Source organism: Drosophila arizonae, chromosome 4 (assembly GCF_054131065.1).
Source record: "Drosophila arizonae isolate 15081-1271.41 chromosome 4, UAZ_ARI_1.0, whole genome shotgun sequence".
In the NCBI taxonomy this organism is placed as follows: Eukaryota; Metazoa; Arthropoda; class Insecta; order Diptera; family Drosophilidae; genus Drosophila; species Drosophila arizonae.
The window spans coordinates 191,155-209,007 of record NC_142924.1 but is presented as its reverse complement, the minus strand read 5'-3'; the positions used below and the strand labels follow the sequence as shown (position 1 = coordinate 209,007).

At 38.5% G+C, this 17,853-nt stretch overlaps 2 protein-coding genes and 1 long non-coding RNA gene across 3 annotated transcripts in view; 2 read left to right on the top strand and 1 right to left on the bottom strand.

Annotated features, from left to right (window-relative positions):
* Positions 1 to 17,853, bottom strand: part of LOC108613386 (uncharacterized) — a 110,474-nt gene that overhangs the window by 59,610 nt on the left and 33,011 nt on the right. The gene's annotated exons all lie outside the window — the stretch shown is intronic.
* Positions 7,355 to 9,027, top strand: LOC149268929 (uncharacterized). Its single transcript, XR_016269688.1, has 3 exons — positions 7,355 to 7,868; positions 8,170 to 8,600; positions 8,651 to 9,027. It is a non-coding gene; the product is annotated as an uncharacterized LOC149268929 (long non-coding RNA).
* Positions 10,279 to 11,560, top strand: LOC108612458 (brachyurin). Its single transcript, XM_018005340.2, has one exon. It carries the CDS (start codon positions 10,323 to 10,325, stop codon positions 11,262 to 11,264), a length of 942 nt encoding a protein of 313 aa, XP_017860829.1. The 5' UTR covers positions 10,279 to 10,322; the 3' UTR covers positions 11,265 to 11,560.

Sequence of the window (17,853 nt, the reverse complement as noted above, 5' to 3'; positions counted from 1 at the left end):
ATTCAAAGTGGATGTCTCTGACAGCTTCGCCACTAAATATTTAATAAGACAAAGTGACTCGGAAATAACAACAGCAAAAATCAATTATGATGCAGTGTCTGCCGTTTCCCATGATTCGTAAGTAGTTTATATATGTCCTTAAGTGACCAGGGAAAGGTTTATTTTTAATTGAATATTTTCCAATCGTACCTTCGCCATTTTCGTAATTGGCGCTATTTGCTGATGGGCCCAAAGGACAATGGCGAATAGCCAGGATTCCAGTCAGGACGAGGGGACTTCTCATATTTGTATTATTCACGAAAATTTTTTTGCATCCCTCCATCTCCATATCCCGCTCTCTTCCTATCTTTCACTCAGTCTACCGCTTCACGTTTATTGCATTTCTTTGTTAGCTCCTTAACGGTGGGGCATCCTGCCTCTCCGCTTTCTGCGCGAACAATGGCGAAAATTATTGCTCTCCTATTTGCGCTGCGTTTTACCCATTTGTCGGCAACCATCGCCTTTTGTTGTCGCAGCTCTGAAAAATTGCAAGATTTTTCCTTTTCCCTTACATTTGAACTTTTTCATTAGGCTAATTAAAAATGTTTGGATATGGCATGAGCTGCTTTTTGATGCTCTCTTAAATGCTCTCCTTACTTTTATACCCTGAACCCATTTTCAATGGGAAATCAGGGTACAATGGTTTTGTTGAAATGTAGTAACAGGCAGAAGGAGGCGTGGCAGACCCCACAAAGTATATATATTCTTGATCAGGGTGACGAGCTGAGTTGATTTGGGCCTGTCCGTCTGTCTGTCCCCTCGTCTGTCCGTATGTATGAACGCGTCGATTTCAGAAGATATATGAGCTAGACACTTCAAATTTTTTTAAAATGTCCGTAATTACAACGCGCATATCAAATTTATCATTAAAAGTCGATAACTCATCCCGATCTTTTTTTATCGATAAAAACCCTTATCGAAAACCAGTTATAAAATTATATCTTCTACACCTTTATTGCTAGATTTCGGTTTTTGTTAAAATTTACCCCCCACCCTTAAATTCACCCCCTCACCCTCACTTTTGTAAAAAGCGTATTTCAAATACTAGAGACTTGTGCTTACATGCGTATCCATGTTATAATCATAATCTGAAAGTTTCATGAAGATCGTACGTCCACAAAAAAAGTTATTAAGCAATTAAGTTCTCATAGTAAGCGCTCACTGCAGCCCATGCGTGTTTATGCTTGTGTGTGTATATGTATGTAATTGTTTGTGTATGTGTGTGTGTGTGTGTGTGTATGTGTGTGTGTATGTATGTGTGTGTATGTATGCTTGTGTGTGCGTGCGTGCGTGTGTGTGTGTGTTTGTGTGTGTGTGTGCGTGTTTCTTAAGTAAGCTGAAAGACGCGAAAAATTATTGAAATATCTATTGCTCGAAGCGTTCAGGGGATCTCGTAGTCGAGTAGTCTCGACTAGAGCTTTCTTACTTGTTTTCGTTGGTTTACTTTAGTTTGCTGTAACACATGGCGTATGCGCGTTGAGTGTTTTATGACTGCGAGGTAAACGCGGCGACAGACAACTTTTTATAACTTTTATTTAAATGGATCCAAATGCCGCAAGCATTGCTTTATCACTCAACTTGAGCGTTAAATTGCGGCTAAAGCTGGAAATGGAATGTGCTCTTTTTAATGTGCTCTTTTCAATCCTTTCTGTCATTCATTAAATCTCACTTTTTCCAAACTCTTTAAAATTCAGAATTTTAAGCCCAATCAGTGCATATATATCTAAGCTGCTTCAAACCTACAAAAGCTCTTAAATAGCAACTGAAGCGAAGCATTTCTTAAGTTGAAAACCACCGAACTGCCCAACATTTTACGCCCAACTTTAGAATAGCAAAAAATATATAAAAACTTATACCGAGCCCATTAAAAAAGTTGCATACTTTGAAGCGACGCGACATCTTTGCTGAGTTTAAGGCGACAATTTCGAGGCTGTCATTAAAACTACAACAAAAGAGCTGCCAAAAAAGAGAGCAAAAAATGCATTACATGCGCGCAAAACAATAAAAAGCAACAACCAAGCGTTGTCCTCATCTTCCTTTCTTTCTCGCTTTGTATTTGTTCACAGGAAGTTTTTTTTTTTTTTTTTTGGTAAGCATATGCTTAAGTGGCAGTAACAGTTTGGAAGTAAAAATTCTCTGGGGAAATGTTGCACTGCCAAAAGCCCAATACAAATACTGACTAGACAAGGACCTACTACAGCAGTAACTATATTAGCTATTTGGCCACACGACTCATTGGCTGCCGATTTTATGGCCTTTGCGGCAGAGCCGATGCTGCAGCTGGTGCCGCAAGTTGGCCTATGCGCTGCTGTTCACGCTCTCATTTGTTTGTTCAACCTAAATTGCATGCTATTGGAGAGAAGTCAACATTTTCTAGTGATATGACTACTGTCAGAGGGATCACCAATGTATTAACTTTTCCACTTTGATAGCACTCGAAAGTTTTTTCAAACACTCTCTCAACAGTTGGTTCGATCAACTAGCAGCATACAAATATTCTGTGGAACTTAATGCACAAAAAACAATGCAACGCACGACAATGCCTTTCCTCATTCAGTCGAGAGGTGAGCCCTTTTTATAGCCATGGCACTGAGCGAAAGCTATGGAATCAGAACAGCTCTCAAGAAGCTTTCAAGATTACACATAAAACAACAAAGACGTTGAAACTAAGCAACAGACTGCAGAGAAATGCTCAATTTGATAAAAATGTAAGCAGCTTGTCGAACGAGAGTGTTGACCTTATATTTCTACATGTATATGTCATTTTATATTATACAGGCTACCAATTGACTCTATAAATTTCATATTGATACAGAACATGCACAAAGTAAGGTAAAACCCGACTGTTCTAAATTCCTGCATAAAGTGAAGTAAAATCCGGGTGCTCTATATATACCACATGGTTCATACTCAATAGCGTGTGGCATTAATGCAGTGCATTTGCTGACGCAACAACAACAAGACTACAAAAGCAGCCGCCGACAACTTGATGGATCCTAAGGAGCGCAGGGCGTGGCAGTTAACGGAGTGTGGTTACGGCTGAAGCTGCAAACAATAGCCAGTTAAAGCAACAGTGGCTGCCGTCTTAGCAGCCTCACACATTCGTACACAATACATGGTGACATTGCCATATCGAAATAGTAGCATAATAATACACATACACATGCACTCACTTGCTCACTCACTCTCACACACACACGCGTACGCACACACACACTCACTCGTAAGCTAGCATTCATTTATGTCATTGTTGCAGCTGCTCCTGGCGAGGCCCATTGTTGCTAATGTCGCCGCTGTTGTTGCTGTTCCAACACACTCATACATACATACATGCAGACAGACACATACATACGAGTATTAAGCCCGACTGGCTTTTTGTTTAATTCGTTTTTCTATTGTTCGCAGGCAAGAACTTTAGTCCACGGCTTTGGCGCATTGTTAAATGTGTTGCTATCTCTATTCAGCTAGCGTAGCAGCTATCTCTCTTACTCAATATTTCTCTTTCCAGCTAGTTCTATCTCTTTCTTTGGCTTTATGCAGATTTTCAACTGCACAAAAGTTGAAAGCGAGGACATTATTGAATATGCATTGCAGTTGCTCCTTACCTGAGGATATATATCACCCCACTTTAGAGGTTTTTTTAACTATCGATAATCCTCCCTCTACTACACCAATGCCTTCTAAACTTAGTCGCTGTTATCGTAAATGCAATTTCGTTTTGCTTAACGAACTAATTAATTCAACAGACTGGTCTATTTTATATGAATCGGTTGATATTAATTTAGCAGCATCGTTTTTTTATTCTACCTTAAACTCTATTCTGGATGTTTGTGTCCCTCTCCGCCGTGTTTCGCCAGTTTCAAATAAGCCACCTTGGTTCACCAAAACTCTGTCGAACTTGAGAAACATTAAAACTAAATGTTTTAAAAATTACAAAAAGTCTGGTTCAAGTATTGACTGGTCCAAATATTCCATTGCCAAGTCAAACTTCAATCTTTTAAATTCTAGCTGTTATGAGAATTATCTTACACGTTGCAAACGTCAGTTTACTCGAGATCCCAAACAATTTTTCTCATTTGTAAACTCGAAGCGTAAATCCTCTGGTTTGCCGTCCTCATTTGTCCTTGGAGGTGAAAAAACATGCAATGATCAGGATTCCTCTGATCTATTTGCTGATTTTTTTCAATCCACTTATTCTTCTCCTGATCTCTACAGCAACTCATATCCTTATTCTCTTCCTGAATATGGATCTATAAATACTCCCAAAGTTACTGCATCCTCTCTGGCTGCAGCCATTAGGACATTGAAATCATCTTTCTCTCCTGGTGCTGATAATATTCCTAGTTGTGTGATTAAAGAGTGCAGTGTTTCTCTTCAGTCACAATTACTAAAATTGTTTAACTTGTCCTTAGATACTTCTGTGTTCCCTTCAATTTGGAAAGAATCTTTTATCATTCCCTTATATAAAAAAGGTGGAAGATCTGATATTTCCAATTATAGAGGCATCGCGAAATTATCTGCTATTCCGAAGTTATTTGAGAAAATCATAACATCGGCCTTGCAGCATTTTTGCAAATCGATTATTCAACCATCTCAACATGGTTTTGTTCAAAATCGATCTACGTCCTCTAATTTACTTGAGTTCACTTCGCTTGTTAATGACAGCTTTTCCAAAAAAATGCAAACCGATGTTATTTATACGGACTTCAGTAAAGCATTTGACTCAGTACATCATCACATACTAATTCTTAAGCTTGAACGCTTAGGATTTTCACCCAGTCTTGTCTCTTGGATTTCATCCTATTTAACGGGTAGAACCCAAAGAGTCTTGCTGAGAACAGCTATGTCTAAACTTATCTTTGTTTCGTCTGGTGTACCTCAGGGTAGCCATTTGGGCCCATTGCTCTTTTCCCTTTTTATAAACGACCTTCCTAGTTGTATCTCGTACTCCACTATATTTATGTATGCTGATGATGTAAAACTTTGCCTTCCATACTCCAGGGCAAATGGACATCTTCACCTTCAAGATGACCTAAATGCATTTCAACTTTGGTGTGTGGCAAACCAGCTTGACCTAAATTGCTCAAAGTGTATGACAATGACCTTCAGTCGTACCGTTCCTCTAATTGTTGATTATAAAATTAGCAATATTTCCTTACGACGCATCTTTACAGTCAAAGATCTTGGTGTGTTCTTTGACTGTAAACTTAACTTTAATCTTCATATTTCTACCATCATTAATGAAGCCAAAAGTGTGCTTGGCTTTATTAAACGTTGGTCTAAGGAATTTAAAGATCCTTTTATTACCAAGCGCTTATTTACTTCGCTTGTGCGTCCTATTCTAGAGTATTGCTCTGTCGTATGGTCTCCGCAACATAAACTGTATCAGGATCGTATCGAATCGGTCCAAAAACAGTTTCTTCTCTTTGCCTTAAGAGACCTTAGATGGGACAGTAATTTACGATTACCGTCTTATCATAGTAGGCTCCAGCTAATTGATCTTCCATCGCTAACCAATCGCAGAACAATTTTAGGAATTGTTTTTCTGCATAAATTGATTAGTGGTGATATTGATTCGTCCTCTTTGTTGGGTCGTCTAAATTTTTTGGTTCCGTCCCGAGCAACTAGACACTATCGTCCGCTTCATTTACCTGTGTGCACTAGGGATTATTCTTTGCACAGTGCGTTTCATGTTCTTTGTGTTAATTTTAATAAATATTATCACGTTTTTTCCTTAGAGCTCTCTCCTTCTAAAATAAAAAGTGTACTATCAGCTTATCTTAGGGAAATCACTCACAATGCCCAGGCATAAGCATTGGCATACGTTTTTGCTGCTAATGTTGTGTTAGTGATTTCTCAATTCTATTCTTATACTCTATTTTGGCTCTTCCCTTTCTCTTTTCTTGTTATTATTTCTTATTCTTTTTATTAACTTTTCTTGCAACTTCTTTTATTACCGTCCTTTTTCTTTTTTCTATACTTTATCTCTTCTTATTTTCTTTTTTTTATTATTGTTTTTTTTTAACTTTTATTTATTTATTTATTTTTTTTTTATATTATTATTATTATTTTTTTATTTTTATTATTATTTTAAGAATTATTTTAATTATGCTAGATATTGTTAATAACCAACATTTTAATATTTTATTTTTTTAAGTTTCTTACTAACACTTTCTTTTCATAGCTTCAATAGTATCACTGACCATATTTGGCTGTGAGACGTGGGCATAGCCGGCCGGACTGGCAAATAAAATACCCCCATCGGGTTGGTGTTACTATTTGAAATTATATCGTGTACTTTGTATAGGCTTTTTTAAATTAAAATTGACTCTCGTTTTTGTCAATAGCTTTAAGAAATAAATAAATAAATAAATAAATATTGTTGCCCATTCCACACACATACACGACCACACACACACCTAGACGCGCTGGGTGCTTGCATACAATAACGCTTGGCTACCCACACAAAGTTGCAGCTTAGCGCGCAATTTTGACCATTGAAATTTATAGGCCGCTTAGACACAAGTCGAAGCCACACATTAAAGCCGAATCGCTAAAAAGACACAGTAACAGAGATAAAGTTTGCGAGTGGGTTTTGGTATGTGCGTGTGTGTGTGTGTGTTAGCCGACACTGCTTAATTTCAAGAATACCAAAAGAGCTTCAAAATGCCAGCCACAGCCATTCGCTTATTTATGTGTTGCTGGCATTTTGTTTGCCATTCGGTCTAATAAATTAACGGCTTTACCTTTGACCCTGTCTATGTGTCCCTGCTCCCTGTTTCCTGTCCGCTGCCCACAGCCAGCAATCCAATATAGCAACTTATCAACAGCAGCAAGAAAAAGAACCGACTGGCTATATGTATGTAAGGGGTAAAAGACAGGCAGGTGGCTCTCAAATGTGCACACCTTATCGCCTGGCTTAGGCGACACGCACATTCAGCGCGGGCGACAGTCGAGGATTTGGCAATAGTTATCCCGTTCAACTCTGACTAACGAGGCGACAATAAAAATGGCCCTTGCAATTGGCACATTGCGGTGGAAAGTTAAAAGGATTTGCCATTTTAAATTATGGTATCATATGGCCAAAGCACACAAAACACACAGAGAGAGGAAAATAGGAAGAGAGAGAGAGAGAGAACAAAGGAACATAGCAAAAATAAGTTAGGACTAATCCACATATATGCTAGGCGAAGAGTTTCTCTTTCAGTTAGCAATTTCGCTTTGAATACAAAAATAACTAGTATAGTTCATGAATAGGCACAAGAATTTCCTAATGAAAATAGACATTTTTACTTTGTTGGGTAAAAAATAGAGGTGTTCATGCTTAAGTTTAAATCGACATATCATAATCGATTTTCAAGCTTGAAAGACGCCAAACCCATTAAAAAAGTTCTTTATTTCGGCTTAAAACACACTTTGAATGTCTTAAATAAATAGCTCAACCTGCTAGTGATGCAGTTAATTTAAAGACATACAGCCAGACCGGCCTCACCCCGCTAACCGCCTTTCGGTGTGCCTCTTCTTCAAACTTTCAAAATTGAATAGAAGCTGGGCGCACGTTGAGTTCGCAGGTGTGTGAAGACAACAGGCTCAAACAAAAGATGTATTTCATTGGCGTGCAGCCTGAGATTCCAAAGGTTTGAGATTGCGCGCCACAGGGAATGCTATCCACGATTTATTGTGCGTCCATTACAAGCGGAAATTAAGCGCGGCAGGTCGGTCAGGCAACGCTACAAGGCGAGCGTGCGTGAAAGCGTTTTCCCGGTGTATTCCTACGCCATCAAACCCACAAGCATCGCTCCACTGAGCTCTGGCTATCGCAAGAGAGGGTAAGAAAGGAACAGGGACAGTCAAATTCCAACTGGCCAAACCAAAGCTATTGTTTCTCAACACGATCTCGTCTATTCCAGTCACGTGGCACGCAACGACAACTTGGGATTTGTTAAGTGGCGTCGCGTTCTGATGACCGGCATGTTCAACAACAGCCTCTTATACTCTAAATTTATTATATACATATATATATATATATATATATATATATATATATATATGCATGTTTCGTTGCTAGCTTCCATACTTTTTGTTTTAGCCTAACTCCTTTGGTGGCTAACGTGATTTTTGTATTCCTAGCTTGATCATTATGAAGAAGTGGGATCACGATTCCGTGGGCGGCAAACATCACTCAGCCGTTGCTGATTCGATTTGAGCGTTGTGTACCTTTGCTTTTAGTGATTGAAATCGCGCATTTTTAAGTGAAAAAGCGCACACAGAAGTGCACTCAATCACTCGTCACGTGATGCTTTCCCGTTACCCGTTACCCTTTATTCGTTATTCGTTACCCGTACTGAATTCCTTGGCTAAACGAAGTGGCGGAACGTAGAAGCAGCGACTCCTTGGACAGCAGTGTGAAAAGTGTTGGTTGTGTTTATATAAAAGATTACGTCATTGTCGTCGAATCGGGAGACCGAGGGGAAAGCTGTAAAAAAACGGTGAAAAGCGTGGAAAACAACAGCAGCATCCGCAATGGAAATGGAATCGCTTTGGGCTTTCGCTTGGCGTTGGTAAGCGTTGCGATAATAGCACGTAAATGTTCTGAATGTGAAATCAATAGGAAAACAGCTTTAAACAAAAATCACAAAGAAAACCAAACAGCCTCTACCGGGCCGTAAAAATTTAAATCCAATAGCGAAAAACGTGCTGACCAGAAACTTTTCTTATTTTCCCATTATGAAAATTATCCGAAATGCCAAGCAAAAAGAATATGCGCCCGAAAAGTAATTTCAAGCCGCTGCCTATTTTCTCGGTATACTCAGTCTATGCATAGGGCGAAAAATGCCACAAAGCGTAGTAGAGGACAAAAAATTGAATAAGGCAAGGACCAGAAAACGGGAGGAGACTCGTGAAAACTTTTACATTAAGAAAATTAACTGAGATTAAGTGTGGCTCATGTTTTAACTGAGTAAAAGTTCGTCACTTGTATTCTTACCGCCTCCCTTCTTTCTTTTTGGGAAATTACAACAATTTCAAGCCATTTAAGCATTTGTCACACACACACACACATACAGAGGCAATTCTGTTTACGCAGGCCGCAGGTCGGAAGTGCTGCCTCCCGTTACAATGTGGATGTGGACGGTTCACATAAAGCTGTGCGTGCGTGCTGTGTGCGTGTGAGTGTGAGAGTGAGTTTATTTGTTGACTGTCTGACTAGCTTGACACACTTTGCTTGTTTGCTGCCGTCGATACTAATCTAATTTTATTGATATTGACACAATTTCTGCAGATTTCCGCATAAACATAAAAACAGAGAACGACGAAGAAGAACAAGATAAGTTTAGCAACACAAAATTACAACGAAAAGAAAGAAACCAATAAAAATTCAATAGGGTGGTACAGGAAAAAAATTCATTGAAAGTCGCCAACGTTAGATTAAAGTTAAAAAAAAAATTTTCTTTCCGTTTATTTTAGGCCTTTTCCAGTTGCTTTAATGGATTAAGACTAAATCGAAATAAATATATACATATATATTTCAGTTAGATTCTCTTAATTTTACTACAAACTGATATACCACTAGAGAATATTTATCAGAGTCGTAGAAATTTTTTATGCATATAGTAAGTGAATTTGGCAGTATTCATTAATGTTCTTGGCTTATTGTTTATACATTAATAAGCCAAGAACATTGATGAATACTGCCAAAATCCGCCACCACGCCAGTTGTTAAGGCATGTAATTGGGGAAAGCTGCCTCAAATGAGTCGCAATGTAATTAAGGCAATTGCAGCTAGAAGAACAACAATTGCGGTACATCTTCAGCAGGGAGCTGCGCATTGGTGCTTGTACCCTGCAATTTCAGAAGATGGGTATTTAGAATATGTGTGTAACAATCCATTTCAGGCCAGTCCAATAACTTTTAACTTCATATCGAAATATTTAAGAGTCGATATTTAAATACATTTATATGTATGTTTATAGAAATGAACATTTGAAACGAACGGCTGCCTATAGGGTATATTTTTGCTATATACTCTTTGCAGCACTTATTTCCTCGCTCGTCTCTGGCTATAGTTAAAGACGAAGGCCTAAACAACATAATCGCTGAAACGTGTGGCAATTACATGAACTGGCTAAAATTGAATGCCAAACAGCTGCTGGTTTCTGTGTGTAATTCACATCAAAATATACCGCCCAATTCAATTAACCAAAGGGGCCCAGACACGTGCCGGCCTTTTGTGTATGTATATAAAAGCAAGAAACTTGTCAAGTGGCACGGCATAGTCAACTGTAATGCCTTACACGGTCACATTGCTTCTCTGTCTGCTTGGCTTCAGTCTTACGCAGGCGTGGATCTCAACCGGACACCATGATGATGATTCGGAGGAAGTCTTCTCTGCACGCTGGCATCTGGCCTACGAGAGCTGGCAGCGAAAATGCAAGAAATACGAACTGCCAGAGCAACAGCTAGAAGTAAGCCCTCGCATAGCACGTGGCGAACTGGCCGAGCCGGGAATGTTTCCCTATCAAGCTGCATTGCTTTTGCATCGGCGTCAAGGATATGCCACGCAATGTGGTGGATCCCTCATTAGTCTAAACTACGTTCTGACTGCAGCGCATTGCCTGAATGATGCCGAAAGTGGTCAGATTTATCTAGGCAGCAATAGCTATGCAGACGCTGAAACAGCAACCCAAATTTTTCAGGTGCATATATGGAATTTTAATGTATTTCCGGGCTATCTAGGCTTTGCGGGCTATCATGATTTGGCCCTAATACATCTGCCCCACTCGGCCACGCCCAGCACGACGGTGGAGCCCATTCCTCTGGCGCTCGATTTTATGCAGCAATCGCTGCTGCAGGGACAACTGGTCAGCAGCTCCGGCTGGGGTGCGCTGGGAGATGGCACGAATGGTACTCAATCCCCAGAGGCCAATCTCCTACACTATGTGGATGTTACCGTGCTAGAGCAAGAGAGGTGCATTTGCTACTTTCTACCTGGCTTAGTTAGCGTGCAACGTCACATTTGCAGCGATGGGCGAGAAGGACGTGGCAGTTGCCAGGGCGACTCCGGTGGTCCGCTGGTCTATCGTTGGCACAATGTCAGCTATTTGATTGGAGTAACCTCATTCGGCAGCACCAATGGCTGTGAACAGGGCTCACCAACTGTATACACGCGCATTACAGCCTATTTGGAATGGATTCGGGGCGAGACGGACCTGCAAAGCATTGAGTAGGAGAAGACGCAATCCTAAAAACCTCGAGTCTAGCAGTCAACAGTCAACAAAACGGAATTGACGCCCAATTGTTAGCCATTAATTGCTTAACAATATAGTTCTGGAATATCCAAACAATAAAACCAATTAGTTCGAAACAATAGCAACGATATCGAGTCCCGACTGCCGAATGCGAGCACGACATTTACTCTTTGCCAGACCGAGTTGCCTTCGGGTAGCATTAAACGGCTCTTTGCTGTCAAATTTCAAATTCAAATTTCATGCCATAAATAAAAATAAACATTACAACAAACAAATGGCCGCCAAATACTTGACAACATGGCCATAAAAACGACGGAACATAAAAATAAAAAAAAAAAAAACAATTATTATTCAATCTGTCAAGGATATGGGTAACTGAAGATTTAACTATACTCAGACAACTTTTTTTTTTGTCATGACTGTATATGAATACTTTCTATACTTTGTCATTCAGCTATATATTTGCCACTTAAAGGGTATCTTCTGGGCAATCACTTATGATTTTTGTTATGTTTTAGGCGTATTCTCCTTTAATAAGGAGTTTTGAACTTTTATTTTGCTTCAGTTATCCACTCGTCTCTTTGTAGGGTCAAAGCCTCTTCAATTGCAACATTTCCCTAGAAAAATGGCAAACCGCAGCGTGCGCAATCAAGAGACGAGTGTTGATCACTACAAATAACCAATCAACTCTTGCGGTCAGCTTAGAAGTACTGTGTAGGTATAAATATATTATTTTAACCCCGAACCCATTGAAAATGGGAAATCCGGGTATAATGGTTTTGTTAAATGTATGTAACAGGCAGAAGAAGGCGTAGCAGACCCCACAAAGTGTATATATTCTTGATCGGGGCGCTTTATAACTAGAGTGTCCAAACTTTAAATATATATATATATATAGATGCATTTTATACAATTTCGGGTTTTGTTAAAATTTACCCCTCACCCTATATTCACCCCCTCACCCTCACATTTGTAAAAGACGTATTTCAAATCCTAGAGACTTGTGCTTTGGCAAATACATGCATATCTATGTTATATTCGTAATCTGAAAGTTTCATTATTAAACAATTAAGTTCCCATAGTAAGCCACCACTGCAGCCAATGAGTGTTTATGCGTACGTACGTATGGCTGTGTGTACGCGTGTGTGTTTGCATGTGCGAATAATTATTGAAATATCAGTTGCTCGAAGGGTTTAGGGAATCTCGTAGTCGGGCAGTCTCGACTAGAACTTTCTTACTTGATTATTTTGAAATAATGTCAATGGTTAATACTGAGTACTTTGATACCAATTAATGCGTCGTGCGAATGAACTGAATGACTGAGCATAGTGGTAGAATAATAAAACTCCATTCGCTGCCAGACGTCAAAAGTATCTTATCTGAAATTTAGATCATCATTAAGCATATTGATGCTTTCTCCAAATATCAATTTACGTTAATCACACGATATGATAATAAGAGTGCCCAAACTTAAGCTGAATTGGAATTCAATCACATTTTGGAAATTAAATACCACATACACAGTACATGATAAAAACAAGTAAGAAAGCTCCACTCGAGACTGCTCGACTAGGAGATACCCTGAACCCTCCAACCTGATATTCTAATCATTCTGCACTTATTTTATGCACACATACATACACATGCATCCACACGCACGTATAAGCCTGCGCTCTGCTAACTGCGCAGTAAGCAGCGACTGCGCTTGGGCTGCGCTGCTGTGTGGGCAATATTATGAGAATTTATTTGTTGAATAATTTCTTTTGTAGACATACGATCTTAATGAAACTTTCAGAGCGTAATCATATGGTGAATATGTATGTACATTCCAAAGCCCAAGTCTCTAGTACTTGAAATGCGTTTTTTACAAATTAGGGGAGAAGGGGGCGTGGTATCCAAAATCTGTAAATTACAAAATCTTAGTATCGATTAACTTTATATACAACGCAAATTTGAAGACTCCAGGTCTAAAAATGTTCAAATTAGGCTATAAAAACAAAATCCATTTTTCGATTATTCTCGATAAAAAAGTTATCGGACGATTTATCGAAAAAATAAAGCAAACTCGTACTGCGTATGGTACTCACGAGTATGCATGCCAAATTTCAGCTCTCTAGCTCTTATAACTTCTGAGATCGACGCACTCATACGGACGGACGGACGGACGGACGGACGGACGGACGGACGGACAGACGGACAGGGCTATATCGACTCAGCTCGTCGCGCTGATCAAGAATATATATACTTTGTGGGGTCTGCCACGCCTCCTTCTGCCCGTTACATACTTTTTCACAAAACCATTATACCCTGATTTCCCATTTTCAATGGGTTCAGGGTATAACAAGTAAGAAGACTCTAGTCGAGACTGCTCGACTAGGAGATACCCTGAACCCTCTAAGCTGATATTCTAATCATTCTGCACTTCTTTTATGCACACATACATACAGATGCATCCACACGCACGCATAAACCTGCGCTCTGCTAACTGCGCAGTAAGCAGCGACTGCGCTTGGGCTGCGCTGCAGTGTGGGCAATATTATGAGAATTTATTTGTCGAATAATTTCTTTTGTAAACATATGATCTTAATGAAACTTTCAGAGGGTAATCATATGGTAAATATGTGTGTACATTCCAAAGCACAAGTCTCTAGTACTTGAAATGCGTTTTTTACAAATTGGGGGAGAAGGGGGCGTGGTATCCAAAATCTGTAAGTTACAAAATCTTTGTATCTATTAACTTTATATACAACACAAATTTGAAGACTCCAGGTTTAAAAGTGTTCAAATTAGGCTAAAAAAACAAAATCAATTTTTCGATTATTCTCGATAAAAAAGTTATCGGACGATTTATCGAAAAAATAAAGCAAACTCGTACTGCGTATGGTACACACGAGTATGCATGCCAAATTTCAGCTCTCTAGCTCTTATAACTTCTGAGATCGACGCACTCATACGGACGGACGGACGGACGGACGGACAGACGGACAGGGCTATATCGACTTAGCTCGTCACGCTGATCAAGAATATATATACTTTGTGGGGTCTGCCACGCCTCCTTCTGCCCGTTACATACTTTTTCACAAAACCATTATACCCTGATTTCCCATTTTCAATGGGTTCAGGGTATAAAAATAATCAAAGAAAACAATATTTTCATTGCCTTAAATAAACTTCGGCACTTAAAGAGCAAAAAATTCAACAAGACGTTTAAAATCACAGATCTACTAAAATATTTATGATCAATCTTAAGGGCTTTACTTTACACAACCAACGGAACAGTCAGCTTAGCATTGAAACTGATACGGTCTTACGATAAGATAGATGGGTATCAGATATAAGACCATTTAATGCACATCATTGCAATATACAGTGAGCACGCTCAAATGTCTGACCATGTTTAAGCTAATAAACGAATCCAAACGGTTTGTACAAAGTAATTGACTAAACAAATTTAATTGACTGCCCAATAAATTTATTGTGCCTGCGTTTTTATACTTATGGATAATTCTATCATGCCCTTATATTCACACCAGTGCACTTGCAGCCTTCAACCCAACCATAACATAACATAAGAATTTTCAAAATGTTAGTAGCCCAGCATAAGTGGTAATATTACCCTAACAACTGGCTTTAATAGAGTAAACTGTTCGATGATTAATCAATGGCAATGACAAGGCGCAAAAAATGTCCCACGCAACTACTGAGAGAATGAATGACCCAACAAAGTTTTTGTCCGAATGATCCAATGACTTTTTGTCTGTCACATTGAGTGAGTGATATTTGGGTAATTAACTATCACACAAAAAGAGAGCCATTAGAGAGAGAAAGCGTATCATGTAGCATATACCTGAGGGAGCTGGCAATCGTTGTAAACTCAGTTAGAAAAGAGCACATTTCCTAAAGTTCTGTATATTTAACGGACTGTCACTTGCGCTGACAGCTAACACTAACACAAAAGGCACGCACTCACTCTCGCACAAGCCAAGAGTATCGCACACTTAATTCATTTAACTCAAACATTTTCATTTATTTATCGCATTATTCAGAGTCTACCTCAGCGCAACCACTGCGAAGCTCCTTCCTTTCCTTTTTCTTGTTATACCCTGAACCCATTGAAAATGGGAAATCAGGGTATAATGGTTTTGTGAAAAGTATGTAACAGGCAGAAAGAATCATCGCAGACCCCATAAAGTATATATATTCTTGATCAGCGTGACGAGCTGAGTTGATATAGCCCTGTGCGTCTGTCCGTCCGTCCGTTCGTCCGTTCGTCCGTATGAGCAAAAGGATCTCAGAAGATATAAGAGCTAGAGAGCTGAAATTTGGCAAGCATACTCGTGTATACCATAGGCAGTACAAGTTTATCATATTTTTCGATAACTCATCCGATAAGTTTTTTATCGAGAATAATCGAAAAATCGACTTAGTTTTTCCAGCCTAATATGAACACTTTTAGACCTGAAGACTTCAAATTTGCATTGTATATAAATTTAATGGATACAAAGATTTTGTAATTTACAGATTTTGGATACCGCTCTGAAAGTTTCATTAAGATTGTATATCTACAAAAAATTATTCAACAAATAAATTCTCATAATATGAACACTTTTAGACCTGAAGACTTCAAATTTGCATTGTATATAAATTTAATGGATACAAAGATTTTGTAATTTACAGATTTTGGATACCGCTCTGAAAGTTTCATTAAGATTGTATATCTACAAAAGATTATTCAACAAATAAATTCTCATAATACTGCCCACGTTGCAGCGCAGCCCAAGCGCAGCCGTTGCTGCGTTACTGCGCAGTTAGCAGAGCGCGTGCTTATAAGTGCATGTGTATGTATGTGTGCATAAAAGAAGTCCAGAATGATTAGAATATCAGTTTGGAGGGTTCAGGGTATCTCCTAGTCGAGCAGTCTCGACTGGAGCCATCTTACTGGTTTTTTTTTTTATTTGTTTTTTTTTTTTTGGATAATGACTTTCTGCTTTTGCCACCACGCACAGCTTCCGGCTGCCACACAGCTATAGACACACACACATGTGTGAGGCATTCTGGCACCCACATGGCGGCGCATCAGCGTCATTGAATGTTTTTGGCATGTTGCCCGACTCGACACCATTATTTCTAGTAACAAGATAATTGTATAATGAAATCCAAACAACACTTTGGCTTCACTTGTCTGCAGCAACCAGGTTCCTCCGCTTCCTCCCAGACACAGCCATTCTTTCCTCTGTATCTCTCTCTCTCTCTCTCGCTCTCTCTCTATCTCTACCTCTATGTCATACTCTTTGTCCTTTCCCCCTCTTTGCATGTCTGTCCATGCTGAGCCACTTCAAGTTCGACAACAATGACTTGATGCCAAAGTTCGCTGAATTTCCCCAACAGTTCCCAGAAAGACCGATGCCTTTGTTGTTGTACTTATTTTTGTTTTGTCTTTTATTTCTAATTGAGTGGTAATAATCTTTGTGAATATCTCAGACTAATACTAAAGCAAAGCCCAAAGTATACGTGAAAGCTCAAAACTTGCATAAAATTTACTAATTGGCCATATTTACTCCCTAACATTTGGTAATTAATTTAAAATCTGGATTCGCAGACACGAATAGCTAGATACCAAATCAAAAACCGATTATTTTTTAAATAAATTTAACTTGAGAATACTTACAATAAAGAACTTACGAGATACAAGAACAAAAGCCACAAAACATAAAATATGTATTTCATTATAATTTCCACTTTTTTAAATTTTCATCAACAATAAAAATTCTCTATTGCGATTTCAGTGTTTTTGCTCTTTTTATTTCTTTCGAATGACAATTGACTGACGCCAAAAAAAATAATAGCTTAAGTGATCAGACTCAGGAGCTACATAGCATTAAATAATAATAAAAATTTTGAAATTTTTCTTTTGGTTCCTATAAGGACACATAATGTAAAAGCATACATACATATGTATATGCACAGCCGCTCGGTATATATATACATTCGCATATATAAAATATATAAATTTATATGTATATATATACTTGCAATACTATTTCCCAGTCGAATGGCACCCATCAGTCAACAACAAAAAAGAGTAAAAAGAAAAATCGACTTCAACAATCAGAAAGGAACAGTAGATAAATTCTGGACTGCGCTAAGTCGACAACTAAATGCCCTAAAATTAAAGGCATTGTTATCTTTCCCTTACATATGTAGATATATTAAATACATGTAATTTGAATAAATTTTAAAACAATGAAACTGTTATACATACCTCTTGGGAATATTTAAAACTATAAATTTATTTTGTAAACATTTTTAACATTCAAATTTTTATTTAAAACTGATCTGTGAAAAATTACAATGTTATATACATAAAAAGTAGAACTGCACCTAAACAAGATGCTGTCATAAAAAGTATCAAATTAATGTGTGATCTTCTTCAAAAAGACTATTGAAAATAATATAGCTCTACTCTTTGCCCCTCTGGCATGGTACAAAATAAAGACATAAACCAAACAAATACCTTGTCAAGCAAAACTGAAGTTGAGAAATGGATCGACAATAAGAAGGAAGAGGA

Coding starts and splice junctions, on each gene's coding strand:
- LOC108612458 (XM_018005340.2), top strand. CDS start 10,323: ATGCCTTACACGGTCACATTGCTTCTCTGTCTGCTTGGCTTCAGTCTT.